Source organism: Corvus kubaryi, unplaced genomic scaffold (genome assembly GCF_017639235.1).
Source record: "Corvus kubaryi isolate FWS band 111438036 unplaced genomic scaffold, C.kubaryi_AGA036_p1.0 37398, whole genome shotgun sequence".
Classification (NCBI taxonomy): Eukaryota; Metazoa; Chordata; class Aves; order Passeriformes; family Corvidae; genus Corvus; species Corvus kubaryi.
Genome location: NW_024581137.1, coordinates 37,932,964 through 37,959,825, shown reverse-complemented (window position 1 = coordinate 37,959,825; position 26,862 = coordinate 37,932,964). Strand labels below are relative to the sequence as shown.

The 26,862-nt window shown below is 37.2% G+C and overlaps 1 protein-coding gene and 1 long non-coding RNA gene across 2 annotated transcripts in view; one reads left to right on the top strand and one right to left on the bottom strand.

The window, feature by feature from the left end:
* ITGA8 (integrin subunit alpha 8) overlaps positions 1 to 26,862 on the top strand; it is a 113,227-nt gene that overhangs the window by 7,380 nt on the left and 78,985 nt on the right. Inside the window, exons 3-13 of the mRNA XM_042044315.1 lie at positions 4,077 to 4,177; positions 6,723 to 6,846; positions 8,287 to 8,348; positions 9,285 to 9,330; positions 10,291 to 10,416; positions 11,583 to 11,627; positions 13,058 to 13,101; positions 14,069 to 14,125; positions 14,312 to 14,364; positions 19,850 to 20,055; positions 22,207 to 22,398. Coding sequence (XP_041900249.1) covers positions 4,077 to 4,177; positions 6,723 to 6,846; positions 8,287 to 8,348; positions 9,285 to 9,330; positions 10,291 to 10,416; positions 11,583 to 11,627; positions 13,058 to 13,101; positions 14,069 to 14,125; positions 14,312 to 14,364; positions 19,850 to 20,055; positions 22,207 to 22,398 — 1,056 coding nt within the window. The remainder of the gene's footprint in view (positions 1 to 4,076; positions 4,178 to 6,722; positions 6,847 to 8,286; positions 8,349 to 9,284; positions 9,331 to 10,290; positions 10,417 to 11,582; positions 11,628 to 13,057; positions 13,102 to 14,068; positions 14,126 to 14,311; positions 14,365 to 19,849; positions 20,056 to 22,206; positions 22,399 to 26,862) is intronic.
* LOC121671965 lies at positions 81 to 25,027 on the bottom strand. The gene is made up of 3 exons (XR_006018687.1): positions 24,716 to 25,027; positions 7,182 to 7,229; positions 81 to 3,516 (listed from the first exon to the last, which is right to left on the bottom strand). It is a non-coding gene; the product is annotated as an uncharacterized LOC121671965 (long non-coding RNA).

The following is a 26,862-nucleotide window of genomic DNA, read 5'->3' as shown; positions in this document are numbered from 1 at the left end:
GTGTACAAATATATGAAATCCATGTATTGCATTTTATTCCACCTATATTTTTTATATGATGAAAAATATGCATAGGTACATACATACACAGATATATCAAAACTGGTATTTGAAAGGGATTTCCCATCATGGATGTAGGCACAGATCTGAGTGTAACAGAACCTGCTGCAGATGCCTGGTTAATGGACATCTGTGTTCATCCAGTACATACAGGGAAATACAGAGCATTTAGACATAATACTTTTCAAAATTCCAGAATGGTGAAAACTTATCTGAAAGAGCTGCAGGTGTATTACATAGACAGACATTTTACTTTGATTAGAAGCATTGTTTTCCTGTGTTAAGTTTGATTACAGTATTTTCACGGAATCACAGAATCACTTAGATTGGGAAAGACCTCTAAGATAATGGAGTCCAACCTTTGAGTGATCACCACCTTGATTTACTTTTGTTCATTTGAGTATTTTCAAATTATAAAAGATGATGCATTTTTTACTTGCAGTTTCCAAGAGCTGAAAGAATCACAGTAAGTTGCTACCAGTGTTTGCCCATACATCTCTTATGCAGGTATTGATTAATACAAAAAAGAAATACTAGTAAGGGAAATGTTTTATTCGTGCCTATTAAACTATTTATAATGTGCTGACAGTGACTCAGAGGAGACCAGTTCCCATAGAAAGCACCAAATTTATCCTAATGTGTAAATGATGGATTTGCACTTGCTCTAGATTCAGGCTTTAATTCCTACAAGGGAATCTGCACTATTGCTCTGAACATAGCTTTGCTTTTTGCTCTCCGAACTCAAATTTTTCTACTTGTCCAGCTACTGTTTTGGCAATGTAAGGGGCTTTTTTTTGCCTTTGGTAGCCCCTAGGCACCTCAACTAAAAAACTGGGTGAAGGAATGATAGTTTTAATAACCATATTTCTGTATCTCCAGAGCTGCTTCTGAAGATGGATTGTGGGGCAGTACATGTACAGGAGTCATGACTCCTGCAGTAGAAAATGAGGTGCTTTGGGTTTGCTGAAATGCAATTTAAGGATGTCCTCATACCTAAATTTATATTTATAAATCTCTGTTCTTTGCATACTCCTGATTGTCTGGGCCTTAGTCTGCAATACAGTCTTAGGCAGTACAATTATGAGTGACTCCGGAGCTGCATCTCAAGCCAAATTTGCGAGTCATCCAGACTGTTGACCATCTGGAACAGCTCCTGGGCTGGCTCTGAAGCAATCCAGCTGGTACTCAGGCACTCCTTGAACCTCTCTGTGGACAGGCTCAGGCGTTGTGTGCCCAGGCCAGCTGCTGCCTTGTACTCTTGCTATCCTTGCACTAGTGTCACATAACATGATACAAGATAGCCTGGACTCCTTCCTAGAAGGGGCCAGGCATTCTCCTCCAGAAGAGAAGATGGTATTTGAATGCAAAAATTCACACCAAGTTTTCACTGCTCACAAAAATATGGCTGTGGGTAAGTATAGACTTAGCCTGTGGGCCTCAGATGCCCATAAATAGCACAAAGAGAGATATTTCCCTGTCATATAATGGTGTTATCAGGATACAGGCATGCTACTTTTTGAAATGCTTAGATAATGCTGTTTTGAGGAACATACAGATTTTTTTTTTTTAATTGAATTGGAATTTATCTGGGTAAATTAATAGCTTTTATCTGAGTAATCTAAGCTGGTCATCCATGGCTATCTACAGTTAGTTAAAAAAAGGTACCTTTAGGCCATGATTCTTCTGACCTTCTCAGAGTTTTGCTTTAGGAGGAGAAGAACAGGCTTAGATCATGTGCTCAGATGTAAGTGGATGACTCGCTCAGAAGTGGACAATTGCACCAGGGTACAGTAATGACACCTTGTGTCTATTCAGACAAGTTAGTTGCGTATGGAGCTTTATTTTGCCAAAGTTACATGGGAAGCAGTAGCTGTTTTATAGCATTCTGAAATACTGATCAGTTGTCACATCCAAAAGACTAAACTGTATTTTAAGGCACAACCTCAGAAACTGGGAATATGACTCCATAGGTCTAGCAAGGATGCTGAACAAAAGTGATCAGAAAATTTCTATCAAAAGAGATTTATCTGGGGAAAAAACTATTTGTTAATTTGTGTGTCTGTAATATTTTTCAAATTATTTTATAATGAAAATCCCATGCCACATGATGAAGGATTCCTTCTATGCCATATGCCACTAAATGGGGTGGGATTCTGTGTGTGTGTGTGTACAGTTCTTGCAGATTTACCGGTAAATTCAGCTGTGGTTTTATAAATCCTGCAAATGGTTGTCCAAGTTTTAAAATTTAATTTCTTTTCAAATGTTGGTATGCTTTGCCAGTAGACAAGTATGTTGTTTTGATTGAAAATGTAAGCTCCTTTTAAGTTAGAATACTGGTCACAAGTATCCTCAGAGCCAGGCTAGCATTGGCTGCTGTAAGCTGGCCGTGGCTGATTTTCAAGCTTCAAAAGCTTTGTTTCTATCAAGATCCCATCTGTGGACATTGATCATGTTCAGATCTGCTGGAGCATTAAAAAAAGAAACCTTTAAAGTCTGAAAGGGTCTGGCTTCACTGGAAAAAATAATTGAAAGTAGTGTTGCCAACAACTAGGTAGAAGCTGGCAGCTCCTACGATGCTCTGTGTCAAATACGTTGTCTCTCACATCCACACAAGTTTAGGCCTAACTTCAATAAAATATGTTTTTAAAATTATTATTTTTAGAGTAATTTTAAATTATACTTCCTGAATTTTTAAGAGCTAAATATTCCTGAAATTTATCTCCCTAAGCATGGACTTCAATAGTAGCTTCTGTAATTGGCACAGCACAGAAGCAAATACTTGTATGAAGGAAGATGTTTCCTCAGAGACTTTCAAACTTTAAAAGATTCGTTCTCATTCAATTTTCCCTCATGTTTATTAGGAAAAAATACAGAGATATAGTACCCTTGTTCTCCAGGTATGATGCATTTTTCTTTCTAATTTGGTTTACAACATTTATGAGGTTACCATAAGCTGAATTCAGTGGTGAGCTAACATCCTAGAAAACGTTCAGGTATCTCTTGTATTCCTGCTGGGCAAATCCCAAATAGTGATAACTTTTTAAAATGTTGACTGTATTTTTTCTCAGTTATTTAAAAATGTATGTAAATCCACAGAATATAGTCTGACACTGCTTTTTTTTTTTAACATTCCAAGGTAAACAGTATATGGTTTTATTTTCACTTAGAGTGACTAAAAAGGGTTGATTCTTCAGAAATCCCTCCTGATAGGAACCAGAAACAAACATAAGGGAATGCCAATACAAGGGAGAAGGAGTAATGCCTTGCTTATGTATAAATTGAAAAGTTCATTAGGAATGACTGGTAAGGGAAGAGCATAGCTCATGAACATATGGGAAATCAGTTTACTTCAGAGAACAGAGGGTGAAAGGAGGGGATGTCTGCTTTTTATTAAAACCTGAAATGCATTGTAATTGGCCTGAATCCTTGCCCGGATGGCTTCTCTTCTGCTGACATCTGCAAGAGTGTATATAAAGCAACATTAAGAAGCTGTCCCTTGTGACAGTGTGTACACATGTAATTCTGTTAAAAACTAAGTCCTTTGCTATCTGTAGTGTTGGTCCTTGAATAAGCATGCTGAGAAATGTCATTTGTTTGACAAAAACTAATAATGGAACATGCTTTTTACATGGAAAGTTTCTACCACATCTGAGAAAACTTTTTAGGGCTTTTCACCTATTTTTGTAGATTCTTGTTCATTCTTCATCATAAATTCCAAGTAAACTTTTCTCTTTTTTTGGCAGGGGGAAACACAGCATTTCTTATTCCAGCCGAGTGTATTTTTTTTTCCTAAAGTTTAAGTGTAATTATTTTGAATTTTAATGTGTGAATTTAAGCTGGTTTCTACTGACCAGTGAAAAGGTTAATTGACACCAGAAAGCCCATTGCCTGTTAAACGGGTTGGATGATGACAAGTGGGTTCAATGTAATATATCCATTAATCTCTTCACTTGTATAGCTCACAGGGTAATACTGTTAAAAATAAGCTGTCAACATACTGCTTCTTTCTTTGTCAGACAACAGGAAAATTAAAGTCAATGGCACCAGGGAACCTATTGAGTTTAAGACAAATCAGTGGTTTGGGGCAACAGTCAAAGCTCATAAAGAAAAAGTTGTGGTAAGTCTTATGCATTTGATATTCATTTGGAGAAAATGTTTATTTTTCTCAAATGTATATATTTAATAGCTGTCTATGTGTACATTATGGAAATAACTCTCTGATTATTGCATGAATTATAACACACATGATATATATAATTCAAAAAATGAAAGCAGCCTATAAAATCAGGTTCAACTAATCAAGTGAAGATGATCCCACTGCCATGTGAAAACAGCAGAACATCATATTGTTGTGGAAGTGAATGGTGATATTTTTTTAACAGATAATGGACATATTTCAGAGATAACACAGGAACTGATAGCTCTGTGCTCTAAAGTATTTTGTATTATGAAGATATGTATTTAACATGTGGAATATTAAATACAGAATGTAGTGGAATTGCATGTACTTGAATGTAGTGAAATGTTATAAAAACCAAGAACCTCTGTTGATGTTCAGTTAGGAAAACACTTGCCTCTTTTGTCACATTTACATTGTTTTGAGCAGCTGTGTTATAGTCATGGTAAAACAGCTGCAAAAAAAAAGCTGATAAAAACAGCTGATAAAAAAGCTCCAAATAAAGATGGCTGTCAAAATGCAATATCTGCTTTCCAGTTTCACTGAAAATTTTACCTGTATTGATAGAGGCCTCCAGCAGTGGGCAGGTGATGCTGCTTTTACACAGAGATTTTCTATTTCCATTTGCATTAAGGCTTACATTAAAAACAGCACTGAAGTAATTGTGATAAGAATAATTGGTTTGTTCATTATCTTTATTAGTTTTTACAATTACGAAACAAAAATTTACCTTGGAATTTGATTAAAACTTCCAATTATTACTCAAAAAGTAGTCATAAGGGAGGAAGTATTGAAAGGAAATGCATTCATTTATATTGTAACCCTTGTGGTTAACCTACAGAAGGATTTTGAAATGAAACAGGTAGTGAATAAACATCCCCCTATTCTTTTACAGAGTTAAGTAAACATAAAAATTCTAAAAATAGGTGAACATTTTTCATTCTCTCTACTAAATAATTCGCAAATTTAAAGTACTTCTTTACCACTATTTGTTAAATCTTAAATCTTAAAAAAAACGACATCTCCAACAGATCTACTCTCCAACAGGTGTGCTGTGTCCATATTGACCAAACTTTTCTTTATTTGGGGTAACTATTCTCAGAATCTGAAACTGAGATAGAGTCAACACTTTTCAGGCAAAAATTTGGACAGCAAAGCTGGAAGACTTTATATGTTAAGGTTTGTAGGCTGAAAGAGGAGAAAAAGAAAATGTCATCAAACTGTCAGGAACTTGTTTTTTAAGCTACGAATGTAATAGTAAACTTCGTTAAGTCAATGCTTATGATTATATTGAGTTCTTGTTTCAATCCATTTGGCTTGATGTCAGATGTATCAGATGTACCTAAAATCACCCCCACAGGACACATGCTCCTCTTTGCTGCACTCTGGTTTTGCTCTCCGTTTTAGTATGCAGTTTTCTAGGCAGGGGCCTGTGAAGAGTCCCTGTTCTTTAAGCCATTGCTCCAGAAGCTCTGACCTTTGTGGTAAGCGGTGAGTAGCACTGTGGTTCATAGAGCTGGTACTGATTGCAGAACAGAAGCTAATACAATATTGTAAATAACAGCAACACCTTGCCAGAAGTAGACAGGTTTGTCATTGAAAAAGTAGGACAAGATAGGACGTGAATGAAGGATTTATTTGTATCTTACAGAGGCAAGGTTGCAGGGAGAGGTGGTGTCTTCACCCTCCCAGGCAATGAAGATTTTCAGGGAAACTGTGAGGAATGACTTGCAGACCTGATAGTTTATCGTTCTTATTTTTCTAATTATCTGGATTACCTTAAAAAAAGATAATGTTTCTCTCTACACAAGTTGTGTATCTTTTATCTTTACACTGTCGTGTTTGTAACACTACTGCCATTACATAGAAGATTAAATATCTAGCCAAAACTTCCTTAGCAGAAAGCTATTCACTCAGACTGTTGAATGCATTATAACTGTATCCTATCTAGGAATATTTGAAGCAGGGGGTTATAAGAAGGCAGACACTCTGATGATTGTTATGGACAGTATGATACAACATCCTGACAAATCTCCTGCTAAGTGGAGTCAGTTCTGCTGCTACACCTATTATCTTAAGACATACCAGGACAGAACTGGGACTGCCTTCAGCTACATATATGTGATATGCATCTTAAATTACAGGATCAGCTCCTGTGCAATGAGCAGTAATAGAGCAAACATATTACTTGTGAAGCAAACTTAGAGGGTATTTGTAACATTTCTTAAATATGACTTGTAGTCCCTGACAGATACCAGCTGCCAAGGGGCTATAAGTGAAACATCAGTGTGCTTTTCAGGTTATAATGAAATTAGATAAAGCAGTGGTCCTGCATTTTCTTCTGTCAGTATCTTGTGATCATTGCTATATGAATGATACAACACCAGAGAATCCTTGAACACAGTCTATTAAAAGTGACATTTGCTAGATGCAAGAGTGTGTGAAAGGTATGTGTGTTTTCTGTTTTGTGTTTCTGTTTCTATAGGCTTGCGCTCCTTTGTATCATTGGAGAACCCTTAAAGACAGCCCTGAGAAGGACCCTGTTGGCACCTGCTATGTAGCAATTCAGAACTTCAGTGCCTATGCTGAATATTCACCTTGTCGCAACAGTGAGTATTAATATGAACAGTTCTGTGTTGAAGGAATCGATTTTGCACTCAATGTTTTCGTTCTTTCAGTCTTCACACAATTTCGTTTTGGCTGAATGAAGGATACTATATGTTATGGCATTGAATGAGGGTGTAAAGAAAAATCAATATTAAACTATATGCCTGAAATTGGATGCTTTATTGTATAATTAATTGAAAGAGGAGAAACTAAGTAAATTAAGTGTGTGCAGTTATAGTAATGAGCTATAATTGGTTCAATTTTTATGGCTTTAATATGTAGCAAACAGATCTAGATAAGAACCAGATGGCATATTAAACCAATTATTTGTACTTACACCGAGTATAAATGTCTCATCACAAGATCACAATTTGAAGATCAGACCCTGCATAGAAACACACAAGCCTGTATCACCACTCATGCCAGCATCATCCCCAAGAGCTCATTTGTGAAGAACTTTCAGCCCAGAAGAAAGCCATGCACATTAGCACTGCTGTTCCACACTCTTCTCTGTGCTGTTCTGAAGGTGCAGTAGCGACCTCAGGGCCTTGCTTCTTGGGGAATAGAGATAAACCACATGTATATTTAGAACCAGGTTCAGCTACCTAGAGGTCTACAGAAAATACCACAGATTAGATTATTATAGGGCATTCATCTTGCTCAGCATTCTATGCCTGTTGTAGTAGGGCTCTAAATGCAGTTGTGTTGTGTCTTCCTTTTAAAGCCTCATCCTTGTCCCTGCATGGACAGGTACAGAAAGAAGCTGAATCTGTAAGAAATGGTGACCTTAAGATCTGTTTTATTTACTTACTGATGTCTCTCTGGGCAAAGGCTTACATCATTTGAAAAGAGAGTTCAAGTGGCCATTCCTACTGTCAGTTTCCTAATCCTGCAGTCTTCTGGCTCTCTGGCACACATAGAATTGCCATAAGATGCATGCCCAACACACTTTGCACAATTATATAAGGATTTGGAGAATAGAAATAAAAGTAGTCAGAAACAGGAAGGTTGGTTTTCCCTGTACCCATCCTGACCCTTCCACTGTGTCAACGTTTTTTGAGAATGCTTTAGTAAACACTTATTTTTATATTTATAACAGATCAGACTGTGGTGAGCATTCTATAGTCTTGTAGAGTTTTTTGCTTTTTTATCTCCAACTAAATTAAAACTGAATCCCTGATATTTGTTTCAAGGGTCCTTTCTTGGCATAAGAGGAGAAAGTCCCAAGTAGGAGGTCCTATTTTTCAAAATCTTCACAAGGGACTGCATGTTCAGGGTCCTGTAGAATGTTTTGATTTGCTGTTCTTCTTCTAAAAAAGAATACATATTTTCACATATATTGGCAGTTTTGCTTTTCATAGCCTTATAGGTCCAGGGGTGTCTGTGTTATCTTCCACATGCACTGTGAAATGAATAAAATGCTTCTACCTTCATAATTGCAGGCAATGCAGATCCTGAAGGACAAGGCTTTTGTCAAGCAGGTTTCAGCTTAGATTTTTACAAGGTGAGATTCTGCTTCTGAAGTATTTTGACCGAATTTCATTGTGATATATCCCCATGGTTCAAGTGCTGTCTCTGTGATCATGAGTTTATCCCCATGCTGTTGCGTGCGGAAAGTTTTTTGAAGTTGTTGCAAGTTCTTTCCTCCTTTTCAAGCTTCAAACTTTCATTAATAAAAATAAATACTCAATCAGCACCTGTTCATCTCTTTGCAGCATTCCAATCTGACTCAGTCTATCTTAACAGATAATTAGGCAAAAACTTCTGTGTGCTTCTATCTTATTCTGTCCCACTTAAAATGCTTTACTTGACTTTCAGGAAGCAGTGGGGCAGGTACCAACTAGTTTTAAAAAGTTAAAATAGCCTTTATAAGGGTACTTTTGGTGGCGGACTAGTCATTGGGTAAAACCATTGTCATGTGCGGGTGAAAGTACTTAACGCAAAGAACTAGATTTTTCTTAAATGCCAAGAGGGTCCAGAAACAATGTTACAGGACAAAGGATAAACTTTGCACGGTTGTTATTATCTGTGCCATTTTTACAGCACCAGGACCTCAGGTAACTTTGACCATTGCCATTGTTTTGAGCATTCTGCAGCTGCGTTATGTAATTCTCTATAAAACATTACTATTGTTTCGTTGAACATGAGCACCCTCTTTTCTGTTAACTTTGTTTTGTTACGAATAAGTGGCAATTTTTGAAAGGTTAGAGGCAAAATAAATGGCTTTCATTCAAGTGAAGATATTTAGGGTGATTTCAACTTCTTTTAACTGTCGATTTTCCTGGACATCCACACACCTACATCCTTTCCTTGAACATGGCTATTCTCCATTATCATGATTCTGATATTATTTTGGTCATTTACATTGTTTTTTCCCATGCATGCTGAATTTTGTTGTCTCCTTTTCCTGTGTAATTTTATTTAATTCTGCTTTTTGTAGAATGGAGACCTGATAGTAGGCGGGCCTGGTAGTTTTTATTGGCAAGGTATGTTCATCTGGCTGGTTAACTGGATCTAAGAAGTGAAGCAGAAAGTATCACTGTTCTAGATTTCCACTGTTTTGTCAGTTTAAGATAACAAGTGTCTGATCTTATTTTCAACAAATGTAAATCAAAATAATTGCTTAACAAGCAACTGAGCATAAAAATAAGCCGTGAAAATCCAGGATGTAGGTTGTCTAGGAAGTTAAACAAATACAAATAACTGGTTTTATGTTGGCATTTTGTATATTTGTCATTTAATTGATAAGTTGAATTTTTCCGTAGAAATACTGCAGGTTTAAAAATTGCTAATATTTGTACAGCAAATGTACAGTTTTAAAAGTTTTTGTTACTGTTTGTTTCTGAACACCAACTTTTATAGCTATCTGCATGTATTTTAAGTTCATTTGTGGCATCACTGTAGGTTCCAAGATGTAGTTTCTCACACAGATAAACCCTGAAGTGGTTTCAGTAAAGGGTTAAGAGGTTATTTTTGTTTTAACTTGTTCTTACATGTATTATAGAGCTGATTCCCAGCCTCTGCCTACCAGCTTGCCCACTGTCAGCCTCTTTGATGTGTGTTTTTTCATTGCTTTTAAAGGAGAAGGTCGAATTGATTGTGATTGTAGCGAATTCACAGCTTTGAATTCTCCATTGAGAAATTGTTTTAATTGATCTACTACGTTTATACGGTGCAGTGACTTTAGTTTGAATTAGCACATTGAAATGGGTCTGGAGATGTTTTGGTAATGGTTCAATAGAGATTCAGTGCCTTGTTGTATTGATTTATGTGTACTCTTGAGACTTTCAGGGTAGTAATGGAGAAAGCTTGAGAGAAGTTATCTACTCTTTGCATCTGTGCTGTGTTAGCGTCCTTTCTGCTCTGTTTTGGTGTTCTGCTAGCCCTGTTTATAGAATCTGGCCCTCTTTTAGGTGCCTTTCATTTATGAAGCTGTTTGAATCCAGGTCAGGTAATCACTGCAAGTATTGCGGACATCATTGCAAATTATTCCTTCAAGGATATTCTGAGGAAACTGGCACGAGAGAAGCAAACAGGAGTGGCACCACCCTCATATGATGACAATTACATGGGTAAGCTGAATTCCATATGAGTTAACAATATGTTCTAAAAGCATGAGTCTTATATAAACATGAAAACAAGCCCTACATTACTATTGTCCCAATTGTGAGAGGATTTGAACATGTTTTGCCTTAAGCACAACAGCAAATCGGTAGTTTGCTGGTTACTTCAGTGAGATTATTAACATTCTTGAAATGATGTGCAGCAATAGGGTTTGAAGGTTGAGATCTTAAATGGCTTGTTAGGGTTCTTATTATTTGATTTTAAATAATTAAAGCAGAAGTACAAAATTTTCCCATTTATGGATTTTTTCATTGCAAGATGATGGATTGAACTTAATGTAATTAAAAGACAATTTCAGTTTTTATTAGATAAATTCAAATTCAGTTCTGTGGTGTTTTGTACAGTGCTACACAAATACCCAATTTATTCTCACTGATATTTAAAAGATACAATTGAAGTAAGCAATAACAAAAGTCAATTTGAAGATATTATGTAATTAATAGAAAAAAGGCTCCTTATCTACTTTTAATTAGTACAGATCTCTAAGAATTTTCACGATACTCATGTCTCTGCATGTAGGGCAGGTTTTTCTTCACATAGTTATAGAAAAGATTCAGTGGAATTTGAAAGCTAAGACATGTCCTTGCACTGTTGTCCATAGATCTGAAATTAAAGTCCCTGACACAATCCAAAAGTCTTTTTTACTGTTGCAATAGTAGCTATCTCACAGGTTTACTAAAGCTCCAAGAGGTGCTTTACTGCATCTTTGGCAATCTGTTTTCCATATAAAGCTCAACCAGGACACGCACATTACAGTACAATAATGAAGACCTAAATTGTATTCATAACTATTAGGGCAAAACACCATAGTACCTGCTGTTTTTTTCAGATAAATTAGTAAGTATTAATGATTTAGAAGCTCATTTTTGGAGAGGAAGGATCAATTTCTTATACATTCAGACCTACCATTAATTTAGTCATAATAATGTGATAAACAATTTTCCTTTTTCCACACAGTTTTAGCATACCAATGTTAGAAGACTTGCATTCAGAGAATCCATTGAAAAGACAAATCTGATGGTTCTTGCATATTTTTTGAAAGAAATTGTTTATCAAGTTTTATTGTTGTTTGTTTGGTTTGTTTGTTTTAATCTGTAATTAATTGTTTAAACAGGATACTCAGTGACTGCTGGGGAATTTACTGGGGATTCTGAACAAGGTAAGAACCTATGTACTTGAATGAAAACCATATGGCCATGCACTTACTAAATTCTTCATTTTGGGTCTCTGCACAGGAACATACCTATTATACATTTGAAACACTGGTGAGACTTAAGCTATCTATACTCAGTATTCTCAGTTATTTCCTTAGACAGTGTAACATAACAGAATTAAACACAAAAGTCGGAATTCCTTAAGGGATGGCTTTCTTGAGGGGCTGAACAGCTCTGTGGTCCAGACTCACAAAGCCAATAGAGACATAGTACATTTCCACAAGTAAACCCAGTTCTCCAGAACTGCTGCTGCTTAATCCCTCTGAAGTTAAAGTTGCCTGTCCTGCATTATGAAGAGTTCAAAAAATAAATAAAAAACCACACAGTTTTGAGCCAAACACTGTGATGTGTAAAAAGAGGTACAGCCGGTATGGGAAGGCTACATTTTTTGCTTCTTTTTTAGTGCATACTCAAGGTTTTATAATGAGTGATCTTTGAATCAGTATGTCATGTGAATGACTGGCACAAAAATATTGCATAGTTAGCTGAATTGAGATTCATCCTGTGTCATGTTCAGGCCTTCATTAGTACTTCCATTTCCTCTTGACCAAACACATTCAATCAGAGGGGAATATATGATCCCAGTGAGGAACAGAGGAAGGCTAGGTCACTACAAGCAGGTGGCTGAGGTGCTCTGTTATCTGAAGTTCCTGCTGCTGTCTACTGATGTGGATATCCTAATGAGGGAAAGTTTAGACCGTAAGACTGCAGGCTGGGACTTAGCTTTTTCCTTCTTTTTTTTTTTTTACTCATTTGTTCTACTAGTTGTTTAAGATTTCACCATTGGGCAAAATTACTCCTAGAAGGCAGCTAGGTCTAATGTTTGGTGTTCTTACTCAGTGGATCCCTCCAACACCACTCACAGAAATTTTCTTGTAATGCAGACTGTGCAGAACTTGTCAAGGATTTACATGGCATCAAGTGAAATAATGGATGAGACAAATTGTTGGAAGGCACAAAGAAAAGAAGTATTTGTAAGAACAGTTCTATTTAGCTTCTGTGCTCTAGTATGCGATGCCATAACTAATTCTGGCTCCATCAATCCACAGCTGTCAGGTAGCAAGCTGAATTGTACCAAGAACTTTATTATACTGTGCTATGCTAAGCAATGCTAAACAGAAAGAGGTCCATGGATCGATGTATTCAAAAGTCAGAGTGTAACGTTTTGTGCAGGTAAATGCACTGAATGAATGCTATAGTCTTATGAAATAATGGCTTGAAGTGATTTACAGGTCTTTCTGATACAGGTGACAAATCAAAATCCTAAGGGCTTTGACATATATTTATCAAGGAAGGTTTAAGTGGCAGGGCATACATGTTGCATGCACCACTCAGATTGCAAAGCCAGTTAACTGTTGATCATTTATCCTTTCAGAGCTGGTTGCTGGAGTCCCAAGGGGAGCACAGAACTTCGGCTATGTATGTACCTTCATTTTATAGTTTTTATAATGAGAACTCCATTAAGCTATTTGTAAGGTTAAACGCTCCATTATATTTTCTGTCTCTTTCATACAAAACTTTCAAATCAGAGAAAACTGCCACTGACTTTCACCCTCAGGCTATCTGGGTGGGTTGAAATGCCTTACTGGTTTGGGTTTTGAATAGTAAGCACTTAGTCCCTTCTGACGTCTGTTTTCAATAGGCAGTCACAATTACAATTACATGCTCTGAGTCTGCCTAGTATCCCTGTACCCACCGTGTTATCAGACCTAAGCTCACTCATAGGTTAGCATATTTTTGTGCAGTGCTGTGTCCATGGTGCAGAGGAGTCCAAGTTCAGATTATTCATACCCAGTGTTTACTTTCAGTGCTGTAAGTGTGTACACTGAAATCCAGATGTAAAGAGCCATGATATGCAGTTAGAAGTGAGGGAGAAAACAATATACATTTGTGGATACAGCTTATAATTTGTAGGAAAAACATTCCACAACTAACCTGACTGGGAAAAGAGATCCCAGCCACAGACACATTCACTACTTTTGTGGACCCCAAATTCCTTGTGTCTCTGGAACTCATTTTTAAAATTTTTTAGGAAAAAGGTGTGTATGTATATATATATATATGTATGTATATACTTCTTTATGTTTTAAGTTCATGTTTTCATGCCTAGTCACTGATTAGCTGATAGTCTGTGATTTGCTGCTGTTCAGTGTCCAGCAAGGAAGGGAAATACTTTTCCTTATTTTTTTATGGGGAACCTGAGAGTCATGAAATCTTAGCAATTTGTTCAAGATCATACAGGAAAACTGTGGTGAGACAGAAAAATAATTGTTTTTTTCGTGGCCACTTAGACGATCTTTCAGTGTGTGGACCATTCTTTTGCAGTGATGTCATGCTGTAGCATCTGCGTGTGTGCTTGAAACTTTCCTTATTGTTCTGTTACCAGGTCTCAATTATTAATTCTTCTGACTTGACCTTTATCCAGAATTTCACTGGTGAACAGGTAATGTCAAGCAACTATGTGATGAAATATTGTATCTCTAGAGCATGTCGTTTCATTAACATAGTTTCAAGAATACATAAAATATTCTTTTGTATTGATGACCATAAAAACAAAGAGGATTATCAGTAAAAAACCTTTACACTTGATATCAGATATGAAAGCCTATCTGTTGTTCTTTATTTTCAGATGGCGTCTTATTTTGGGTACACAGTTGCAGTATCTGATGTTAACAATGATGGGTAGGTTACCACATATATTCGGCTCCACTGAACACTAATAGAAGCAATGCCTGATACTTATTTATAAATGTAGGTTTTCAGGTGCTTCATACCTCAAAATGCTTTTCTTGGCTCTCTGCTTTTCTAATTTTAATTGTTCACATAGGCTTATCTTTGTGCAGTCACAGTGGCATGAGTATTTGCAGGCCTAATTTGGGTGAGTTTATGTTCCCAAATATTTATTGAAAGCAGTGTTTCAGAGGAGTGTCCAGAGTCCTAGAAAAGAGATCTAGGTAGAAAAACAGTGAATAAACAGCACTAGCTACCACTGGGATGAGATAGGTGAAAGTCAGAAGTTAATTCTCCCATTCTCACATACAGGTAAGTCTTCTCATCCATAGCTTCACTTCTCAATTTTAACAGCCTTCCAATGTCATCAGCTCTTCTTTCTTCATTCCAGCACCTGCTGGTTGGCCATCCATTTTTATCACCAAAGGGCCAACAAGTGTCTATGTCCAATAGTTATGGACATAGTTATGTCCATAACTATTATGGCAGGCATTGTGTGTGTCAGAGGGAGAATGATGCTCCGCTCCCAGGGTCATGATGCTTGGGGATCATATCCCTAAGATACTTGGGGGTTTCAGGCTCTGTTGAACAAAACTTTCAAGTCATGTAAAGTCTGATTAAATATTTTAGGAGAAGAAGACTTTAGTCAGAGAATATTGATAGTAGCTATCTAGCAAGGACATAAAAATCCCTGAATCTCGCAGCCTTGGAAGTCTGCACAAAGATGAGCCAGGATGATATTTAGAGATGCAGTGTACTCTTCCTTATTGCAAAATGTCTCAGATATGTCTACTTTGTATTTTTTTCTTGTAATCATTTCTTATTAGGTGCTTAAACATAGTGCATTAAATAGTCATTGCTTCTTATTAGTGACTAGTGACCCTTTAAAGACTGAGGAATACAAGAGAAGAGAAAAGTAACAAGGTGGTAAAGTGTTAATGCAGTTACAAAACAAAAGAACAACAACAAAACAGAAGCTTCAACAGTTTCCATGGTGGGTTCATAGTACTCAAATCTTTCCAAGTTTCTGAGATCAGATTTTGGCATAGTATCACAGCTTTTGAAAATTTCTGGTTTTACGATAAACAGAATCAGAATTAATTTAGTCCTACTGATGTATTACAAATGTGAAAGGGTGGAGAAACATTAATCTAAGGTGTAATAGACACTCATTAGACTTTCAGGGAACTTACTATTTAACTTCTCACTGAACCAAACTATTTCCTGTGCAGGTTATTTCCTGTTAACCATAGGGTTACTTGGCAGGTCTCATATTTTCTGTGTACCTCTAAAACCACTGTTTATGTCAATAATATAATCAAAGTGCTGTTGAGGCCTGTGTGGTCTCCCAGTCTATATCTTAAAAGAAATCTAAAGACTCTTCCTGAGATCCAAACATCCCACAGAAAACAAAACACAAAAAGCTCTACTTGATAAACATGTCTGATTAGATATGTAGTCTGTCTTTGCTGGTTTGCATATATAGTCAATAGAAATATTTATCTGAAAGGAAGAGTGAAAGAGAGGAAAAAAGCAAGAGGGAAATTAACACTTCAGACTTGCTTAGGCATTTTATTCAGATAAAGATAAGGAGGTGGTGATGTCCTTATCAGTATGAGAAACCTGATTAAGTTATTTGCTGAAAAAATTAATACACGATTATTAGGAATGGTGCTTTGCTATAATAAGACTCATGATACGGCTCAAAGATTAGGCTTATCTTAGGAAAAAAGCTCTGTAGACCTAGCCCAGCAGTTCTGTGGGTATTCCAAAGTGACTCGTGCAGTTTTATCTGTACCACATCAGGATTGTAGGCAGAACAGGAAAATCGAGGGTATGGTTTGAACTACCCTTTAGTTGCCCATTGCTAATAATAAGAAATCCACAATGAAACTTAACAAATCAAGCTTTGCCATAAACTTACAGGCTACATTCCTAGTAAAGAGAGAAAAAGAGAACACTTTCAATTTAGGCTGGAAACAGTCCGGTAAAAATAGTGAAATAAACTGTTTACTGGGTTTTTTATTTGGCCTTTATCAAAGCTTTCCATAGTCATACTTTGACCTCTTGACATTTCCCATATTCCTGCTTTTTATTAGTCTGCAGGATACAAAGGAACGGCACACAGTCTCAGCAGGTGGTCAGCTTTGTGCTTTTTAATGATTTTTTTTTTAATCAGAAGGGAAGTAATACTGACTGGCTACTTTTCTGTGTTGGAGAAAAAATTAATATATCATTTATGTTAACTCTAGCATCTTAGTGCAGTAATGAAATCTAATGAACCAGTTCAAAGTACTGCTGCAAATTGAGCTGCATTTCATGGTTTAATATTACTGTCCACGGGCTTTTGCTTTTATTTACTCCTACGGCTTTTTAGAAGCAATCACATCAAACTGAATTTGACTCAGAATTCTCAATTTTGTAAATACAAACTCCTACAATTTAAAAGACCAATTGAAATATCCTCCTTCACCAACAAAAATGCATAATACTAATCACATAGGTACTTAGAACCCAACAAGTGCACACCCCTCCCATGCTCCCTTCACTGCTTGTTACCTAAATAATCAAATTGTAGAAGCTGGGAGGCAAAACTGAGTATAAAGTATGGTAAACAGCAATTGTTTGCTTATTTTACCCACTTGAAGAGGAACCAGAAAAAAGTAAATGAGGATCAGAGAGAGTTGGGTAGCTAACAAATCCTTCCTATCTAGCTATAGTACACTGCTGTGACAGCACAAAATCCCCAAACTCTAATCCCTAACTTCTAGATTTGCCTAAGGGAGAGCTCCCTCTTGCAGAGGACTTGCTGAAGCAGTGTGCTTTAACCTACAGAGCTCAGCTCTGAAAGAGAAGGGGAAAAATTTCAGAGGGTGAGGAAAGGAAGGCCTTGGTGGGGGCTGTATATGTGAAGACCTGGAGGGAAGGCGAACTAAGTGCTGTGAGTGTTCCAGGTGGCTCTGCTGCCCGTAACCAGTTTAGAAATAGGTCAGTGTATTAGATGACTGCGTTTCTTCCACCTGTTCCTCAGCACATCAGAAGATGAGCCATCTTAGCTACTGGATTCTGGTCCCAGCTCCCTGGACTGTTGATGCATTTTACACAGTTATTGTCATTTATTTTAGCAAAGTTGAAATTTTACGAGAAAAATAACCCAGCACTGTGCACTTCTAGCTGAGATGCTATGCTCCCTGTTGAACAAGCTCCAGCTCCTGTCTGCTTGCTTTCTGTCTCACCTGGTCAATCTTGTGTTCTAGGTTAAGCTTCTGCTTAGAGAATTTTAGTACACGATAGATAGTCTGCCTCTCTCTTTTCACTATTTTAGGCACTCTAATTGCTCTATGGACCAGGGTTTTAAAGATATTTGGATATCTCTTTAATTTACATCAATATACTGGGAGCTTTCTGACTCTCAGTGATTTGGTTCCTTATCACCTCTAAAGATATCTTCCTTCAGTCTTAAAATTGCTCATTTGTGAAACATTCAAGGGAACCAAGCTCATCTTTTATTTCATGGTTTCTACAGCACTTAACTCTATGGGGTCCCAATGTACTAGGAGTATCTGGACTGTGAGGTACTAAAATAGTAATTAATGATAGTGCTACTGTGTAATGCTTTTAGTACAAGGCATATGTAAAATAACTTTTTTTTAAAAGAGCATTCATAATTTGTTTTCATTGTTGCTTTTGTTTCATGGCAACCATTTCAGCTGATACTCTGTCCTAACCACAAACAACTTCCATTAGTAGAAGAGAACTTTTGATGTTTAGTGTGAAAGGAAAATCCCACCTTTTATATCAAGTCAGCATCTGCTTCCTTCCTTTTTTAGTTATTTATGCCACAGGGTATAATCTAACATAAAAAATAGGACAGCTATAGCAAACTGACCTGACATTTGGAATTACACTTTCCTTTATGGAAACATACTATAAAACTTCGTAGAAAAATAACAGTCCTAGAAGTATTTTGTCACAACTTACAGAATGTGTAAGTTCTACAAGGTAATTAATTTTTTTTTCTAGATGACATATTCTGTGCTAAATTCTATGCTATATATCTTAGAATCATAATATGTATCTATGGTAAAATAGTAACTGAGGTACTGCTGAATCATACAGATTTTTTTTCTATAAGGATTGGGAAAAACAATGTAGTGCAATTTTACTATTTGGTTTGCTAATAGATAAACCCCCATATTGGAAATAAGATGAATTGAGAATAGAAAGTTTTCTATGAGTTTTCCAAAGTTTTAAAAAACCTTCACATTAGAGCAAGAGAATATGTTTTCCAAATTAAATATTGTGAGATCAAGTAGTCCTAGTTATTTGCAGTAACAGACTTATTTAATACAGATGATCAATGTCTACTGAATATAATGCACATTATTTTATTACATGGCCTTGAGCAACCTTCAGCAGTTAATCTGATACTATCGTTTCGTATCTCAGAATAATCCATTAAGAATACTTCTGCTTGTTATGAGTCTGTCAATCACACTTGTTTTTATTCTTCACAGTTTATAAAAGGGTCTTTTTATTCCCTCTAAATAAATGTTGGTAACATGTTTTGAAACATGACTATTTAGAACAACAACATGCAAAATATGCATTGATTAGTCTGTGTTCTTTTACTGATTCACCTTGGAGTACCGTAATGGACAGAAAGTCTTTTCCCTCTAAGCATCTTATTTTTGTGATTTGATTATGTCCTTTCTCTTTAATACTCCGTACAGAAAATTATATGAGCACTGCACCTACCTGTGTACCTAATACTGAACAGAAGTGTTTTCAGAAATAGAGCTTTGGCTTTGTCTCCCAGCTTCTATTTGAAGAAGTGATGAGGCATTCTCTATTAATTGATGCTCTACTTGTGTTTCATGTATGTTACTCAAAAATCTACTGTAAAGTGGCAGGGTTTTTTTTCTTTTGGTCTCTTACTGATGTAGAAGTTGCAAAAACTAGAATTTATACTAAAATTTGTCTCTCGCTAGAGCTGTTAGCAGAACAGATCTAGAGAATTTGTTCTAGTAACATAGATTCCCTCTTAGTTAGATTCCTGACTTCAGCATCATTAATTGCAAAGTGTAAGTTTTCAGTGTCTATTGTGGGCATAAACTGAAGTGCAAGAAATTCCATTTAAACGTAGAAAGAAACATTTTTGCTGTGATGATGATCAGACACTGGAAGTAGTTGCCCAGAGAGGTTGTGGAGTCTCCATGTGTGAAGATAGTCCAAACTGAACTGGGTATAGCTATGGACAGCCTTCCCTAATTGACCGTGCTTTGACCAAGTGTTTGGGCTAGGACTCCAGAAGTGCCTTCTTACCTCAGTTAGTCTGACTGTATAATAATTATCAGCTTCCTGTTTAGAAAATGTATAAACTGTGTTGTTTACACTCAGTCTCTCAGTGACACTGGTTTTTGTTTGACTGTTCCAGTTTAGATGATATCTTAGTTGGTGCCCCTCTTTTTATGGAACGAGAATTTGAGAGCAAGCCTAAAGAAGTTGGGCAAGTTTATCTGTACCTGCAAGAAAGTGCATTCCTCTTCCAAGATGCACAAATTCTGACAGGCACTGAAGTGTTTGGTAGATTTGGCAGTGCAATCACACACCTCGGAGATCTCAATCAAGACGGATATAATGGTAATTTGTATGTAATGTATTATATCTCTGTTTAACATTCAAATTAAAAATGCCTAAACAGCAAATATCAAGTGTCTGTGCAGTGCTGGGAAAGGCTTTTTAACAGGTAACCATCTTTGAAATTCATGAGAATTTACACTAATGCTAATGAAACTGATATTGAGACCCAAATCATGAAAAACTGACCGATAAGTCATATAGACTACAGTGTGATTTTTTTACTAAATATTAGTATGTTTAGTTGAATAAAAATATCTTTGTTTTATAACTATAATAACATTTCATTACTTAGTTAAGATGTTTAATTTTTTTGAAAGCAGAATTCTCTCCTCAAATGCTTGGAAGAATTTGATAATTGAATGAGGCCTGAGTACATGGAGTATTTTGTCAGCAATGAAAGAATTGAGCAAGTACAGAAGTACTATTTTGGAATCAGCCTTCCACTGGTACTTAAGTACTAAAAGACACAGGTGCATAATGGGTTCTTTCTCAAATGCTTATAGCACATGCACACAACAAAATGTTCATGTAAGTTAACTGGCAGCCTACATTCAAGAAAACAGTACAACTAACTGCTTGATTACCTGAGATAGCTAGAATACCTTGAGCACCTTGAGCTCCTTGACATGGTCAGTAGCACCTTGGTTTTCCCTACATGCATTTCCTTACTTCTTATTTCCAGGATGTTAGGGATCTTCAAAGCAGGTACCTCTGCATCTAAAACGCCTGTGTTTTAGATGCAGGTATCTCTACATCTAAAACTTTCTCCTGGAGGAGCTGTTTTGCACAGTAGCCTTTAGAATAGTTGTCCCACTGAGTGGACTTTGCTCCTCCTTAACTTGAGGGCTGTTTTTCACAATGTTCTAGCCACTAGATTCTAGGGCAGTGTCCTCATTGTGTGGCTGCTGTGCAAGGGATCAGTCATGTCAGGAGTCATAGAATTGCATTGGGGTTCTGAGTGCACAAAGTATGAATACCATCCTGTGGGTAGAAGCTATTGGATTGTGACTGTTGAGAGTACCCTCACTGGCTTGTCCTGGAATCCCACCATAGAGTTCAGCACAACTGAACGTCATGGTGGAGAATTCCTGTTTCCTACCAGTGAGCAACAGCAGATACCCTCAGCTACTCTGGGCAGGCAGTATTTGTCTCCCTTCTCTCCAGAATTCAGATGAGGCAGGCAGGAGACATTTCTGCTTTTGTCTGTCACTGTAGAAAGACTAAGGATACTCTAGAGCCAAAGTCTTCTGCGTCGTAACTGAATATGAGCTTTGGTGCACGTCTGCCTTTAGAGTGAAGCTACAGAGTCCAGGTGCTCAATTCAAGAGTAATAAAGAAGTCCAGCACCAGCTCCTAGATCAGAACCCAAAAATGAGAGCTATAGTTACATACCCTCTGTTGTTTCCTTTTGGCTAGCTCAGCTAGTACAGCTGTTGAATCTCAATCTAGACATGACTGTCTCCACATCCCATGCACAGAAACGAAGAAGAGCACTGTAAGTTCTGCTTCTTGGATATGGCACCTCATTTTTAAGGATTGAAGTGTTTAATTCCATAGTGCGTAAGACCTCCTGCGAAATTCCTGACTTGGTAATATTCCTATTTCTCAATAAGATGATGAATTGGTATAGATGAAAACATGATATTCCATTGTTCTCCTTTGCATTCTAAAGTGTTAGATGTTTGAGGGGTTGAAGTTTTTTGTCTATGTAGAATATGTTATCTGGAAAAAGAAAATCAGTTTTACCTAACAGCTGCTCCTTATTATCTAGATGATAGAGGAAATCAAGGAAAATTTGTGGCTGTTTAAAAATATGAAAGTAGAAGCAGGCATTCCTTAGATCTTGGTTTATTAAAGCTAATTAACTGCCTTGGAAATATGTAGAGGAATTCAATGTGGACTGGCTATTTAGTATAATTCAATAACCTCTTCATAGGATTATTTTATAAGCTTTTGTCATGAAAGTTTGACACAGAAAAGACACTGCAAACATCTTGTATATTTGCCTTTAAACTAGAATACATTGAGAAGTAAAGAATGTTGACGTTCTTGCATGTTTGTAGCAGAAGCCATTTGTGTCTGTTTTCCTGCAGGGAATTAATTTATAATTGTGTCCATTCTTTTTATTTATTTATTTATTTTTCACTGCAGACATTGCTATTGGTGCACCATTTGCAGGAGAAGACAGACGAGGGAAAGTGCTCATTTACAATGGATACAGTAATGGGTTAAACCCTACCCCTTCCCAGGTTCTCAATGGAGCCTGGGCCTCACAGTCCATGCCTTCGGGATTTGGCTTCACTCTAAGAGGAGACTCAGATGTAGACAAGAATGATTACCCAGGTAAGATTTTTGCTTTAGAAAGGGAATTTCATACTTCCATTCTCTGGTAAATGCATCTTGCCTAAACTGCTCCTTTCGGAAGGCAGAGGTCAGAATAAAGGATAGACATTTCTGGGCAGTTCTGGTTTGCTTTCCCGAGGGTTAAAATCAGACAAAACAAATACTCCCTTTCCTGTCAAAAGACATGATCAGAAAGTCAAGAAAGGGCTTAAATAGTTGTATTAACATAAAGCATGTGAAGTTTACAATAAAAAGCTTAACCCTTTCCCCCCACTTCCAAAAATTGAATGGTCTCAGCTTATTGAACTTGTAAGGTCTCCTTCATCCTGGCGTTCTTTCTTAATTAAAAACATGTTGCATTGTAGAAGAAGGGATTGATCTGGTTGTGTTGCTAAGTTGTTTTTTGCTGACCAAAGAGACACTGAGCTATATATAGTTAATGGCTTTGATTGCATTACAGAAAAGCAGAGAGAATGCAAATTGCTTAAAGCAGCTATTTTATTTGAGCCTTTTCATCCCTTTAATGTTTTCATTTTGCTATATGGACTCTTCCTTTTTAGGTTAGCTTTGATTCTTCCTAATGAGTTTACCTGACATATATTTACATTTATCAAGTTTGTAACATTAGTTAAGTTTCTCAGTGAAATGTTTATTTTTTAAAGAAAATTTTTCCTACCATCTAAGTAGCCTGAATGTAAGTGTACTTGTATGTACTCTCTCTCTGAAAGCAAATCTGTTCTGTTTCTTTTCATCACAATTCAGAAGCCTTAGCAAGGGTGTGCAGTAAAACGTCATATTTTGTAATTGTGAAGGGTTCATCCACAGTAAAATGCTAACAGTCTGTGCTTCCCTGACTTACTATGAAATCACTCTTGTTAGCCTGGGTTATTTCAAGGCTAGAGTTCTTAAAAGTTGTATTATTTCAAAGTGAAAATTGTAATCTTTCAAAGGGACAGAAATAAGATCTTACACCTTTTTGTGATGGATTGTAAAAACCTTGAAAGAGGTGTCTTTCAAAAAGCAGAAGGGAATTTCTGGGAAGGGGTGTTTACAATAGAAATTACAGTTTTACAAACAGAAAAGCTGTAATACAGTGAGGCTATCATGAGACAAAAGTAAGAGGATTTTTGGCACTTGAGAGAAGAAAGGGCTTTTAGACACTGTTCTGACTTTTTGTTTGCATATTGTTGATGTTGCTATTAATAGTCTTTCATTGTCCCTGACTAATGAGGTTCTCTTGGACAGCCGAGCTCTTTATTAAAGTTTCAGCATTTAAACATTTGCTAAGGCACTAACAAGGCCCCCAGCAAAACCAAAGAAAACAGGATATTGCATTCCTGACATTTCTAAGATTGAAAAGATAGAGGGAAGGGAGAGATTCTTTAACTCATATAGAGAAGAAAGAAGAGTGGAAGTCTCACTGCTGTATTAGCATACTTTATGTGGAGCATCTTTTAAGCTAATTTGTGGAAAGTTTGGGTGATGAGTGTCGTCTTTCTAAATGTGTACTGAGGAATTGTACTGTAATTGTAAGTTCTCTGCTTGCCATTGTGGCCTCCACCATGCATCTTACTTGCAGAATTTCACATTGTGTTATCAGCTCCCTATGTGTTAGATATTTTATTACAGGAATTACCTAATTTAAAAAAAACAAAACAAAAGAAACACCACCCTGAGTTTACTGCAACTAGCTTTTCCCTCCATCCCTCAGTTGAATATCTGAATGAGCAGTCCACAATACTGGTGAAAATCTCTCTGAAAATGAGAAGGAAAACCCCTTACTATCAGTAAACCACCTCTTCCTTAATTCATGAAGATTTGGAGCACCAAAACAGAGCTGTAAAAATACTGCAAACATGGCAGGGTGCTAGCACAAAAATAGAGTGCCTTCCTATGGGAAAAAGGGGGAAAAAAAAGAAAGGAAATAATACAGGGAAATGCGAGCCTAGGACAAACACACTGGGCAATGAATAAGTAATCCTTCTTGTGTCAAAGAGCTTTTCTTCTTCACCTCCTGACGGAAATGCTGAAGGGCAGCCCTTGTAAAAGGAGGAAACAAGGTACTGAAGTTGGAAGGATTAGGAAGGAAGTTTTATTTTAGAGAAACAGAGACTTGCTGACTATAGAAGGTCTAGAAAAGTAGCCTTTAATTCCATGCTTCCCAAACTACTGTTTGTGCCTGTGATTCAAAGACGGTTGTGAAAGATTAGGAAAAAAAATCACAAAAAATTTAATTTAAGCTTTCTAATGTGTATTTTCTAAAAGCAACCATTTTATAAAAAGAAAAATGTAATAAAAGCAGGTAATTCTGACTTACCACTCTCACAAGTTCTGTTCGCAGAAGTTCTGGACTGGGAGGTGAGAGACAGGTGCTGGTAATGTCTGGCTGCAGGTATAAACATATATTGCCACTGTCTAAGGTGAGAGTCTCCAAGCGTGTAGCTCTTCCATGGCTAGAGTTCAAGTGTTCAGGACTGACCTGTATAACTGTGTTTGTATAGCTTACTCAAGCCCTTGTGCCTGACATTGTTCATGAGGCAGGCATATCCATGCTAGGAAATGGGAGGCTGAGACATGGGAGTTACTCTGCTATTTCATTTCTAATGCACTGTTTAGCATTTTCAGAGCTTTTAGACGTTCAGACCTCCTTTAAATCAGACCATGTATTAATGTTTTTGGAGCAGGTCACTGACCCAGAGGGCAGAAGATACCACCTGTTTGTATGGCTTCTTATCACAGACCACTGAGCTTCATCCTGGGATCACTGTACTGACCCCAGGAACCAGTGCTCTTTGATTACAAGTTGGGTAATACAAAAACATGAGGGTGAATCACGATGAAATTTTTCTCCCACTGGAAAAAGGTTAAATCCTGTCTTGTCTGGGAGTTCAGTTCAGGCTGAGATCCGTGTATTAGCCTTCTGGAGAAGAGCAGCTGTTTGGCACAAGAAGTAATATCTTCCTCTCTTCATCCAAATGCCAGTATAAGCTGAGGAACAGAGAAAGAAATAGGGAGTAGGTGAAGACTCCCTAGTACATAGCGCTGTTCAAATCCCTCAGCTTTCCTGTGGATGGAGTGATTTCTCCTTTCTCCTCTTCCTGCAGCTCCTGGCCACCAAAGGGAGAGAGTCTCCCTCACCCCCCAATTTCTGGTCTTCTTTAGGAAAGGCAGAGAAAGAGTCTCTTGTACCCCATGACCCCAGTTGTATAATAAATTTGGGAAAAAACTGATCACGGGCAGGTTTAATGGTGTAGTAGCAGAGCAGACAAAGAAGAACATAATACAGCCACACTGATACAGATGAAAGATCTGTCTAGCATCACAGCATGTTTCCAACAATGGCCAACAGTAGATATCCTGGGAATTGTACAGTTGTGATATTTCCCAGAATATTCACCCAGCACTAACCAACCGGAGTAACAAGGCAGCCCTGAGTCAGAGATGGCACCTCCAAAATTAGTATCCTTTGACAGACTTTTCTTGAATGAATTTGACCAATCAGCTGTAGAACCCATGCAGACTTTCGGCACGCACAGCATTTGTCAAGGGACCCCACAGCCCAGCTGAATGTTCTGTGAAGAAGTAATTCTCACTGTGTCCTATTCAAATCTTGAACATTCCATTGGACAGTTTCTTTGGAGATGCCCTAGTTCTTGTACTGAAGAGACAGTGAACAATTCTGCAGTCCGCTGCTATTTTACAGACTTCTGACATATTTCCTCCCTCAGCCACGTGTTTTAGCAATCAGGTGGAAGGAGCTCTAATATATTTAATTGTTCTTTGTGCAGTGGAGAATGGCATACCAGTTCTGCTGTACCAAATGATCGTTCAGTCTTGTCACCACCACTGCCTCGTCTCCTCTTCTTCATATATTTTTATGTAAAGAGCAGTTAGTAATTTATGACTTGTGTCTGGGTAGAGTATTGCTTCTAATGAAGATTTTACCGTTGACCTGGGTTTTATATTTAACCAACATAAAAAAAGAGCTGTATCTTCTCTACTGAGAAGAAAGTCAGAATTAGTACTTGAAAAAACAATAATCCCAAATGTTTTTCATTGCTATCAGTAATTATGTTTGTGCAAGAAAATAAAGTGAGCCAGGAACTGTGGTCTGGCCTTGAGGCTACATGGCACAGCCCAGCTCACTATCATCAGATGAAACCACTGAAACAGGATGACTGTACCCAAACTGCCTTTTGTGAAAGGTCTTTGGCCCAGGCGATTCCCCAGACTTTTCCCATCTGGGAGAGTACTAACTTGCACACGCTAAAATCACAGCTAATCTGTGCTAACAATACAAAAATACGGACAATGCTAACACAGTGCTCAAGCTCATGCCCTGCCTTTATTGCACAAGCACAGGATACAGACAGCTGAATGACTTAACTAGTCAACATCATACCTAAAAATGGAACTTTCTCTGGTAGGGTCAGCATGCAGACAGAACTTCTTTTCCTTCTTGTT